The sequence below is a fragment of the Betta splendens genome, chromosome 9 (genome assembly GCF_900634795.4).
Source record: "Betta splendens chromosome 9, fBetSpl5.4, whole genome shotgun sequence".
NCBI lineage: Eukaryota > Metazoa > Chordata > Actinopteri > Anabantiformes > Osphronemidae > Betta > Betta splendens.
Window position 1 is genome coordinate 29,501,797 of NC_040889.2, and position 11,209 is coordinate 29,513,005.

The window sequence follows — 11,209 nt, forward strand, 5'->3', positions numbered from 1 at the left end:
CTCTGGGTTCAGTTTCTGGTTCCAGCCTCTGGGTCCATCCTCTGGGTCCAGCCTCTGGTTCGATCTTCTGGGTCCAGCCTTTGGTTCCAGCCTCTGGGTCCAGCCTCTGGTTCGATCTTCTGGGTCCAGCCTCTGGTTCGATCTTCTGGGTCCAGCCTCTGGTTCCAGGCTTTGGTTCCAGCCTCTGGTTCAAACCTCTCGTTCCATCCTCTGGGTCCAGCCTTTGGTTCCAGCCTCTGGGTTCAGACTCTGGATCCAGCCTCTGGGTTCAGCTTCTGGTTCCAGCCTCTGGGTCCATCCTCTGGGTCCAGCCTCTGGTTCCAGCCTCTGCTTCGATCTTCTGGGTCCAGCCTCTGGTTCGATCTTCTGGGTTCAGCCTCTGGTTCCAGCCTTTGGTTCCAGCCTCTGGTTCCAGCCTCTGGTTTCAGCCTCTGGTTCCAGCCTCTGGGTTCATCCTCTGGGTCCAGCCTCTGTTTCGATCTTCTGGGTCCAGCCTTTGGTTCCAGCCTCTGGGTCCAGCCTCTGGTTCCAGCCTCTGGGTCCAGCCTCTGGGTCCAGCCTCTGGTTCCAGCCTCTGGGTCCAGCCTTTGGTTCCAGCCTCTGGTTCCAGCCTCTGGGTCCAGCTTTTGGTTCCAGCCCCTGGGTCCAGCCTCTGGTTCCAGCCTCTGGTTCTATGCTCTGAGTCCAGCCTCTGGTTCCAGCCTCTGGTTCCAGCCTCTGGGTCCAGCCTCTCGTTCCAGCCTCTGGGTCCAGCCTCTGGTTACAGCCTCTGGATCCAGCCTTTGGTTCCAGCCTAAGGTTCCAGCCTCTGGGTCCAGCCTTTGGTTCCAGACCCTGGGTCCAGCCTCTGGTTCTATCCTTTGGTTCCAGCCTCTCGGTCCAGCCTCCGGGACCATCCTCCAGCCTCTGGGTCCAGCCTTTGGTTCCAGCCTCTGGTTCCAGCCTCTGGGTCCAGCTTTTGGTTCCAGCCCCTGGGTCCAGCCTCTGGGTCCAGCCTCTGGTTCCAACCTCTGGGTCCAGCCTCTGGTTCCAGCCTCTGGGTCCAGCCTTTGGTTCCAGCCTCTGGTTCCAGCCTCTGGGTCCAGCTTTTGGTTCCAGCCCCTGGGTCCAGCCTCTGGTTCCAGCCTCTGGTTCTATGGTCTGAGTCCAGCCTCTGGTTCCAGCCTCTGGGTCCAGCCTTTGGTTCCAGCCTCTGGGTCCAGCCTCTGGTTCCAGCCTCTGGGTCCAGCCTCTGGTTACAGCCTCTGGTTCCAGTCCTTGGTTTCAGCCTCTGGTTCCAGCCTCTGGCTCCAGCCTTTGGTTCCAGACCATGGGTCCAGCCTCTGGGTCTAGCCTCTGGTTCTATCCTTTGGTTCCAGCCTTTGGGTCCAGCTTCTGGTTCCAGCCTCTGGGTCCAGCCTCTGGGTCCAGCCTCTGGTTCGATCTTCTGGGTCCAGCCTCTGGTTCGATCTTCTGGGTCCAGCCTCTGGTTCCAGCCTTTGGTTCCAGCCTCTGGTTCCAGCCTCTGGTTCCAGCCTTTGGGTCCATCCTCTGGGTTCAGACTCTGGGTCCATCCTCTGGGTCCAGACTCTGGATCCAGCCTCTGGGTTCAGTTTCTGGTTCCAGCCTCTGGGTCCATCCTCTGGGTCCAGCCTCTGGTTCGATCTTCTGGGTCCAGCCTTTGGTTCCAGCCTCTGGGTCCAGCCTCTGGTTCGATCTTCTGGGTCCAGCCTCTGGTTCGATCTTCTGGGTCCAGCCTCTGGTTCCAGGCTTTGGTTCCAGCCTCTGGTTCAAACCTCTGGTTCCATCCTCTGGGTCCAGCCTTTGGTTCCAGCCTCTGGGTCCAGACTCTGGATCCAGCCTCTGGGTTCAGCTTCTGGTTCCAGCCTCTGGGTCCATCCTCTGGGTCCAGCCTCTGGTTCCAACCTCTGGTTCTATGCTCTGAGTCCAGCCTCTGGTTCCAGCCTCTGGTTCCAGCCTCTGGGTCCAGCCTTTGGTTCCAGACCCTGGGTCCAGCCTCTGGTTTCAGCCTCTGGTTCCAGCCTCTGGGTCCAGCCTATGGTTCCAGCTTCTGGTTCCAGCCTCTGGTTCCAGCCTCTGGGTCTAGCTTTTGGGTCCAGCCTCTGGTTCCAGCCTCTGGTTCCAGCCTCTGGGTCCAGCCTTTGGTTCCAGCCTCTGGGTCCAGCCTCTGGTTCCAGCCTCTGGGTCCAGCCTCTGGTTACAGCCTCTGGATCCAGCCTTTGGTTCCAGCCTCTGGTTCCAGCCTCTGGGTCCAGCCTTTGGTTCCAGACCCTGGGTCCAGCCTCTGGTTTCAGCCTCTGGTTCCAGCCTCTGGGTCCAGCCTATGGTTCCAGCCTCTGGTTCCAGCCTCTGGTTCCAGCCTCTGGGTCCAGCCTCTGGTTCCAGCCTTTGGTTCCAGCCTCTGGTTCCAGCCTCTGGGTCCAGCTTTTGGTTCCAGCCCCTGGGTCCAGCCTCTGGGTCCAGCCTCTGGTTCCCACCTCTGGGTCCAGCCTCTGGTTCCAGCCTCTGGGTCCAGCCTTTGGTTCCAGCCTCTGGGTCCAGCCTCTGGTTACAGCCTCTGGATCCAGCCTTTGGTTCCAGCCTCTGGTTCCAGCCTCTGGGTCCAGCCTTTGGTTCCAGACCCTGGGTCCAGCCTCTGGTTTCAGCCTCTGGTTCCAGCCTCTGGGACCAGCCTATGGTTCCAGCCTCTGGTTCCAGCCTCTGGTTCCAGCCTCTGGGTCCAGCCTCTGGTTCCAGCCTCTGGGTCCAGCCTCTGGTTCTATGCTCTGAGTCCAGCCTCTGGTTCGATCTTCTGGGTCCAGCCTTTGGGTCCAGCCTCTGGGCCCAGCCTCTGGTTCGATCTTCTGGGTCCAGCCTCTGGTTCGATCTTCTGGGTCCAGCCTCTGGTTCTATCCTTTGGTTCCAGCCTCTGGGTCCAGCCTTTGGTTCGATCTTCTGGTTCCAGCCTTTGGTTCTAGACCTCTGGATCCAGCCTTTGGTTCCAGCCTTAGGTTCCAGCCTTTGGGTCCATCCTCTGGGTTCAGACTCTGGGTCCATCCTCTGGGTCCAGACTCTGGGTTCAGCTTCTGGTTCCAGCCTCTGGGTTCATCCTCTGGGTCCAGCCTCTGGTTCGATCTTCTGGGTCCAGCCTCTGGGTCCAGCCTTTGGTTCCAGCCTCTGGGTCCAGCCTCTGGTTCAAGCCTCTGATTCCAGCCTTTGGTTCCAGCCTCCGGTTCCAGCCTTTGGTTCCAGCCTCTGGTTCCAGCCTTTGGTTCCAGCCTCTGGTTCCAGCCTTTGGTTCCAGACCTCTGGATCCAGCGTTTGGTTCCAGCCTCTGGTTCCAGCCTCTGGTTCCAGCCTTTGGGTCCATCCTCTGGGTTCAGACTCTGGGTCCATCCTCTGGGTCCAGACTCTGGGTCCAGACTCTGGATCCAGCCTCTGGGTTCAGCCTCTGGGTCCAGCCTCTGGGTTCATCCTCTGGGTCCAGCCTCTGGTTCCAGCCTTTGGTTCCAGCCTCTGGGTCCAGCCTCTGGTTCCAGCCTCTGCTTCGATCTTCTGGGTCCAGCCTCTGGTTCGATCTTCTGGGTCCAGCCTCTGGTTCCAGCCCCTGGTTCTATGCTCTGAGTCCAGCCTCTGGTTCCAGCCTCTAGGTCCAGCCTCTGGTTCCAGCCTCTGGTCCCAGCCTCTGGTTCCTTGCTCTGAGTCTATCTTCTGGGTCCAGCCTCTGGTTCCAGCCCCTGGGTCCAGCCACTGGTTCCAGCCTCTGGTTCCAGCCCTTGGGTCCATCCTCTGGGTTCAGACTCTGGGTCCATCCTCTGGGTCCAGACTCTGGATCCAGCTTCTGGTTTCAGCTTCTGGTTCCAGCCTCTGGGTCCATCCTCTGGGTCCAGCCTCTGATTCGATCTTCTGGGTCCAGCCTCTGGTTCTATCCTTTGGTTCCAGCCTCTGGTTCCAGCCTCTGGTTCCAGCCTCTGGGTCCAGCCTCTGGTTCCAGCCTCTGGGTACAGCCTCTGGGTCCAGCCTCTGGTTCCAGCCTCTGGGTACAGCCTCTGGGTCCAGCCTTTGGTTCCAGCCTCTGGGTCCAGCTTTGGTTCCAGCCTTTAGTTCCAGCCTCTCGGTCCAGCCTTTGGTTCCAGCCCCTGGGTCCAGCCTTTGGTTCCAGACCCTGGGTCCAGCCTCTGGTTTCAGCCTCTGGTTCCAGCCTTTGGGTCCAGCCTCTGGTTCCAGCCTCTGGGTCCAGCCTCTGGTTACAGCCTCTGGATCCAGCCTTTGGTTCCAGCCTCTGGTTCCAGCCTCTGGGTCCAGCCTTTGGTTCCAGACCCTGGGTCCAGCCTCTGGTTTCAGCCTCTGGTTCCAGCCTCTGGGTCCAGCCTATGGTTCCAGCCTCTGGTTCCAGCCTCTGGTTCCAGCCTCTGGGTCCAGCCTCTGGTTCCAGCCTTTGGTTCCAGCCTCTGGTTCCAGCCTCTGGGTCCAGCTTATGGTTCCAGCCCCTGGGTCCAGCCTCTGGGTCCAGCCTCTGGTTCCAACCTCTGGGTCCAGCCTCTGGTTCCAGCCTCTGGGTCCAGCCTTTGGTTCCAGCCTCTGGTTCCAGCCTCTGGGTCCAGCTTTTGGTTCCAGCCCCTGGGTCCAGCCTCTGGTTCCAGCCTCTGGTTCTATGCTCTGAGTCCAGCCTCTGGTTCCAGCCTCTGGGTCCAGCCTTTGGTTCCAGCCTCTGGGTCCAGCCTCTGGGTCCAGCCTCTGGTTCCAGCCTCTGGGTCCAGCCTCTGGTTACAGCCTCTGGTTCCAGTCCTTGGTTCCAGCCTTTGGTTCCAGCCTCTGGCTCCAGCCTTTGGTTCCAGACCATGGGTCCAGCCTCTGGGTATAGCCTCTGGTTCTATCCTTTGGTTCGATCTTCTGGGTCCAGCCTCTGGTTCGATCTTCTGGGTCCAGCCTCTGGTTCCAGCCTTTGGTTCCAGCCTCTGGTTCCAGCCTTTGGGTCCATCCTCTGGGTTCAGACTCTGGGTCCATCCTCTGGGTCCAGACTCTGGATCCAGCCTCTGGGTTCAGTTTCTGGTTCCAGCCTCTGGGTCCATCCTCTGGGTCCAGCCTCTGGTTCGATCTTCTGGGTCCAGCCCTTGGTTCCAGCCTCTGGGTCCAGCCTCTGGTTCGATCTTCTGGGTCCAGCCTCTGGTTTCAGCCTCTGGTTCCAGCCTCTGGGTCCAGCCTATGGTTCCAGCCTCTGGTTCCAGCCTCTGGGTCCAGCCTCTGGTTCCAGCCTCTGGGTCCAGCCTCTGGTTCTATGCTCTGAGTCCAGCCTCTGGTTCGATCTTCTGGGTCCAGCCTTTGGGTCCAGCCTCTGGGCCCAGCCTCTGGTTCGATCTTCTGGGTCCAGCCTCTGGTTCGATCTTCTGGGTTCAGCCTCTGGTTCTATCCTTTGGTTCCAGCCTCTGGGTCCAGCCTTTGGTTCGATCTTCTGGTTCCAGCCTTTGGTTCTAGACCTCTGGATCCAGCCTTTGGTTCCAGCCTTAGGTTCCAGCCTTTGGGTCCATCCTCTGGGTTCAGACTCTGGGTCCATCCTCTGGGTCCAGACTCTGGGTTCAGCTTCTGGTTCCAGCCTCTGGGTTCATCCTCTGGGTCCAGCCTCTGGTTCGATCTTCTGGGTCCAGCCTCTGGTTCTATCCTTTGGTTCCAGCCTCTGGTTCCAGCCTTTGGTTCCAGCCTCTGGGTCCAGCCTCTGGTTCCAGCCTCTGGGTCCAGCCTTTGGTTCCAGCCTCTGGGTCCAGCCTCTGGTTCAAGCCTCTGATTCCAGCCTTTGGTTCCAGCCTCCGGTTCCAGCCTTTGGTTCCAGCCTCTGGTTCCAGCCTTTGGTTCCAGCCTCTGGTTCCAGCCTTTGGTTCCAGACCTCTGGATCCAGCCTTTGGTTCCAGCCTCTGGTTCCAGCCTCTGGTTCCAGCCTTTGGGTCCATCCTCTGGGTTCAGACTCTGGGTCCATCCTCTGGGTCCAGACTCTGGATCCAGCCTCTGGGTTCAGCTTCTGGTTCCAGCCTCTGGGTTCATCCTCTGGGTCCAGCCTCTGGTTCCAGCCTTTGGTTCCAGCCTCTGGGTCCAGCCTCTGGTTCCAGCCTCTGCTTCGATCTTCTGGGTCCAGCCTCTGGTTCGATCTTCTGGGTTCAGCCTCTGGTTCCAGCCTTTGGTTCCAGCCTCTGGTTCCAGCCTCTGGTTCCAGCCTCTGGTTCCAGCCTCTGGTTCCAGCCTTTGGTTCCAGCCTTTGGGTCCATCCCCTGGGTTCAGACTCTGAGTCCATCTTCTGGGTCCAGCCTCTGGTTCCAGCCCCTGGGTCCAGCCTCTGGTTCCAGCCTCTGGTTCTATGCTCTGAGTCCAGCCTCTGGTTCCAGCCTCTAGGTCCAGCCTCTGGTTCCAGCCTCTGGGTCCAGCCTCTGGTTACAGCCTCTGAGTCCAGCCTCTGGTCCCAGCCTCTGGTTCCTTGCTCTGAGTCTATCTTCTGGGTCCAGCCTCTGGTTCCAGCCCCTGGGTCCAGCCACTGGTTCCAGCCTCTGGTTCCAGCCCTTGGGTCCATCCTCTGGGTTCAGACTCTGGGTCCATCCTCTGGGTCCAGACTCTGGATCCAGCTTCTGGTTTCAGCTTCTGGTTCCAGCCTCTGGGTCCATCCTCTGGGTCCAGCCTCTGATTCGATCTTCTGGGTCCAGCCTCTGGTTCTATCCTTTGGTTCCAGCCTCTGGTTCCAGCCTCTGGTTCCAGCCTCTGGGTCCAGCCTCTGGTTCCAGCCTCTGGGTCCAGCCTCTGGGTCCAGCCTTTGGTTCCAGCCTCTGGGTCCAGCTTTGGTTCCAGCCTCTGGTTCCAGCCTCTCGGTCCAGCCTTTGGTTCCAGCCCCTGGGTCCAGCCTTTGGTTCCAGCCTCTGGTTCCAGACTCTGGGTCCATCCTCTGGGTCCAGACTCTGGGTCCAGCCTTTGGTTCCAGCCCCTGGGTCCAGCCTTTGGTTCCAGCCTCTGGTTCCAGACTCTGGGTCCATCCTCTGGGTCCAGACTCTGGATCCAGCCTCTGGGTCCATCCTCTGGGTCCAGCCTCTGGTTCAATCTTCTGGGTCCAGCCTCTGGTTCTATCCTTTGGTTCCAGCCTCTGGTTCCAGCCTTTTTTTCCAGCCTCTGGGTCCAGCCTCTGGTTCCAGCCTCTGGGTCCAGTCTTCGGTTCCAGCCTCTAGGTCCAGCCTCTGGGTCCAGCTTCTGGTTCTATCCTTTGGTTCCAGCCTCTGGTTTCAGCCTTTGGTTCCAGCCTCTGGGTCCAGCTTTTGGGTCCTTCCTCTGGGTCCAGCCTCTGGTTCGATCTTCTGGGTCCAGCTTCTGGTTCTATCCTTTGGTTCCAGCCTCTGGTTCCAGCCTTTGGTTCTGGTTCTGGTCCTGTGTCTTCCTCCATTTTGTAGCTCAGCCTGTTCAGTGTCATTGAGACTTCCCTCCAATCGCTGACTGTGATGTCATCTGCTGTGTTTTCATCCACTTTGTTATTTTTGCTGATCTGCACAACGTCCTAACTTCATCGTCTGAGCTCTTTGTGTTTTTGGAGCAACCTGCTCCGCTCCAGTGTCGTCGTGTAGAGATATAAACAGCAGATGGAACCAATACGCTCCCCCTCAGTATTTTTACAAGAGGTGGCGGCGTTCCAGCACATGACAGCAGATCTCACTGAGGCCAGAAATGTTCACACGCAAACACACACGCAAACACACACACGCAAACTCACACGCAAACACACACGCAAACACACACGCAAACACACACGCAAACACACACACGCAAACACACACGCAAACACACACACGCAAACACACGCGCAAACACACACGCAAACACACACACGCAAACACACACGCAAACACACACACGCAAACACACACACGCAAACACACACGCAAACACACACACGCAAACACACACGCAAACACACACACGCAAACACACGCGCAAACACACATACGCAAACACACACGCAAACACACACACGCAAACACACACACGCAAACACACACGCAAACACACACACGCAAACACACACAAGCAAACACACACAAGCAAACACACACGCAAACACACACACGCAAACACACGCGCAAACACACACGCAAACACACACACGCAAACACACGCGCAAACACACACAGACACACACGCAAACACACATACACACACAAACGCACACACACGCAAACACACACACATGCACATGCAAAAACACATATTAACACACATGCAAACACACGCAAACACACAGCCGCCTCAGAGGAGCAGAGTGAACCGGGGGAGGGGGGTACAGCCGCCGTGACCCCACACGACCCCAGGCCTCACAACAAACCAGCCCAGATCAGAGCCAGAGCGGCTCCTTCAAATCTGTCACGACTCAGATAATGAGGTTGCTGTCGGTTTGAAGTCAAATGTGGACCAAGGTTTTGATTTCCACCTTCTGAAAACAGTTTTCAGCTAAAATACAAGCGTCCAGATGTGGACGCGAGTTTTTAGAGAGTGACAGAGGTTTATTAGTTGTGTTATTCAGTTTCCTCTCATTTTACACCACAAACAGTATTTTAGTAATTAACTTTTCATAACTTTAGGGAACCGTAGAAAAAAAGATGAGAAATTCAACTTTATTACTATTTATGCTGCGTGTCGTCATGACGACGTGACTGTGTCAGACTTCAGAGGTTAAACATGAAGGCGTCTCCATAGCAACACGTAGCTCATTTTAACCTGCTTCTGTGCCCAGAGCTCAGCTTCAGGAGCCCAGGAGGCAGCGACGTCTGCTGGTGCTGAGCTGTCCCATCTGTCCTGTGTGGTGGAATCAGGTGAAATGAAAACGGACCCATGACACTCGTTAGACGCTAGTTCTTTATTCAGCTTGTTTCAACCAGCAGACGCACACGCGTGTCCCTCAGCTGAAAAGCTTCTGGAACTTGGGTCTGAGCATCTCGAACTTGCTGTTGTCCTGCATCTTCTGCGCCAGGACGCTCACGTTCATGATGCCCTCATGGGCTTCGTCGAACAGCTTCTCGCCGAGCGCCGTCTTCACCCGCTCCCTCCAGGCCGACAGCTTGGGCCGACCTGCAAACACATCCAGGCCGGTTCCGACCGGCTGCACCAGGTTAAAGCAGGGTTTATAAAGCTCGAGTTTCCAGTAGAACCAGTACTACCACTACAACCAGCAGAACCAGTACCTGCATGATCTCCACTACTGCCACCAGATCGGCCAAGGAGATGTTGTCGCCAGCGATGAAAGGTTTATTCTCCAGGAACTTCTCCTCCAGCAGGTCAAGCGACTGCTTCAGGTCCTCCAGAGCTGCATCCATCTTCTCCTTCGGGGCCTCGAAGCCCATGATGATGGGAAACGCACTCTGCTCAGAGACACAGCAGCTCAGACTGGACCTGCTGGTTCTGAACGTGCTCATTCTATGTGGGTTAACATGATATGTTTTAAAGAACTCTGAACTATTCTGCAGACATTCACTGAACTGAGCGGAGAGTGAACGGGTCAAGGTCCCGGAGCGGCTCGGTGACGTACCCTGAACAGGAAGACCTTTGACCCGTGGGCCCTCACATTCATGTGCTGCCAGGCCAGGTACTCATTAACCCGCGCTCTGCGCTGCAGCTCGGCTGGAAGCCAGTGCTCGGCCACCGAGTGTTTCTGAGCCATGTACTTCAGGATGGCCACGCTGCAAAGGACAGGACAGGTTCTGATCCCTGGGCTGAGCCCGCGTAACGTCGCGCTCACGAGGAGCAGGTGTGAGTAGGTGTGTTTACGCTGACTCCTCGTGGCTGCTTGGGGTCTGTGCTACCTCTCAGTCAGAACGAAGCTCCCGTCCTTCATCACAGGAACCTTCCTGATCACGCTGACTTTGCCAAACTCCTCGCTGTACTGATGTCCTGGTGCAAACACGGGAGATCCGGTTAGACCCAAACGTGTTTACTGGGACACCACATCACACCAACCACATTCCTCCAACAGAACCTCAGACGTACCTTCAGCCAGGTCCACGGGCTTTAGGTGGAAGGGAATCCGAGCCGCTCTGGCGAAGAGGAAGACGGCCCTGCAGGGCTGGGAGAGCAGGTCCAGATAGAGCTCCATGCCGCCAGAACCTGAAGGTCCGAGCGCTGTCCCGTCTGTGGCCCCGGCGCCTCCTGCAGCGCCTGTTGGGCCGGGCCCGAGCCCGGCTCCGCCTCTGCTGGCGTCAGGCTCCTTCTGCGCTAAACGCTGCAGACACTTCAAAGTGTGACACTCTCACCTTTGTCCAGGACGTTTAGTAAACACAGGCTGAGCCGTCGCTAACGAGGTCGGCTCAGCCGCTGTCTTCATCGTATTACAGGGTTCTACGTCGGCCCCTCACACTATGAACTACTCATTACTAGAACCTTTAAAGTGGATTAACAGACAGAAGCTAATTGGACCCTTTTTGAAGGTAGTGTTCATTCATAAAACCATCTGTCTCCCTGTTTTAGCAGGTGTAACTAAGGTGAGGGAGAGAGAAAGGGGAAACGAAAGGCGGACTGAGCACAAGCAACGAAAAACTGGGACGGATCAGATCCGAACAGAACATCTGCCCAAAGGTGGCGCCACCGGACACAAAGTCCAAACAGACGAGGGACTTTGGACTTGACAGATGCTTTAAGACCGGTCTCATCAGTGGGGTGTGAACGAACAAATAGAGCTGTGGACCCAACTTCGTCACAAAGGTGAAAGGATGAGTCGGTGAAAACCAGTCCGGTTCAGGGGGAAACCTGTGGGCTCAGCAGATCCAACCAGATCCCAAGGATCCATCACTGGAGCTAAAATGAAAAGAAAATCACTTCTCTCAAATCTGTTATAAAAGCTTACGTGAAATATGTAACATTTACGTGGGTGTTAAACTCACGTGTTCAACTTAGACATTTGTAATGAACGTCGCAAGGAGACAGCTGCAGTTTGTATAAAGGTCCGCTAGAGGGCGACAACCGGCACATTACACAGACCTTCACTGCATCAGTAAAGCTGTATCAGTTGCCGCAAATAATGCAAAATAAACACGCAGAACAAAATCCCCAAACTTTCCCTTAATTAAAGGAATGAAGACGAAGAAACACATCACCACGGCTGTAAATGCTCTTCTTCTGCCCGGATTCAGACTGTGTGGTTGTCCTGGTTCGGTTCGGTTGACGTTCCTAACAGTGACCCACTTGTTCTGTTCCAAACAACGACCCATTTATGAGTGAG

General features: G+C 56.7%; 1 protein-coding gene across 1 annotated transcript; it reads right to left on the reverse strand.

The window, feature by feature from the left end:
* Positions 1 to 8,835: 8,835 nt before the first annotated feature.
* Positions 8,836 to 11,005, reverse strand: gstt1a (glutathione S-transferase theta 1a). The gene is made up of 6 exons (XM_029161011.3): positions 10,872 to 11,005; positions 9,982 to 10,785; positions 9,798 to 9,885; positions 9,524 to 9,674; positions 9,180 to 9,356; positions 8,836 to 9,097 (listed from the first exon to the last, which is right to left on the reverse strand). Exons 2-6 carry the CDS (start codon positions 10,085 to 10,087, stop codon positions 8,897 to 8,899), a joined length of 723 nt encoding a protein of 240 aa, XP_029016844.1. The 5' UTR covers positions 10,088 to 10,785; positions 10,872 to 11,005; the 3' UTR covers positions 8,836 to 8,896.
* Between the last annotated feature and the right edge of the window lie 204 nt (positions 11,006 to 11,209).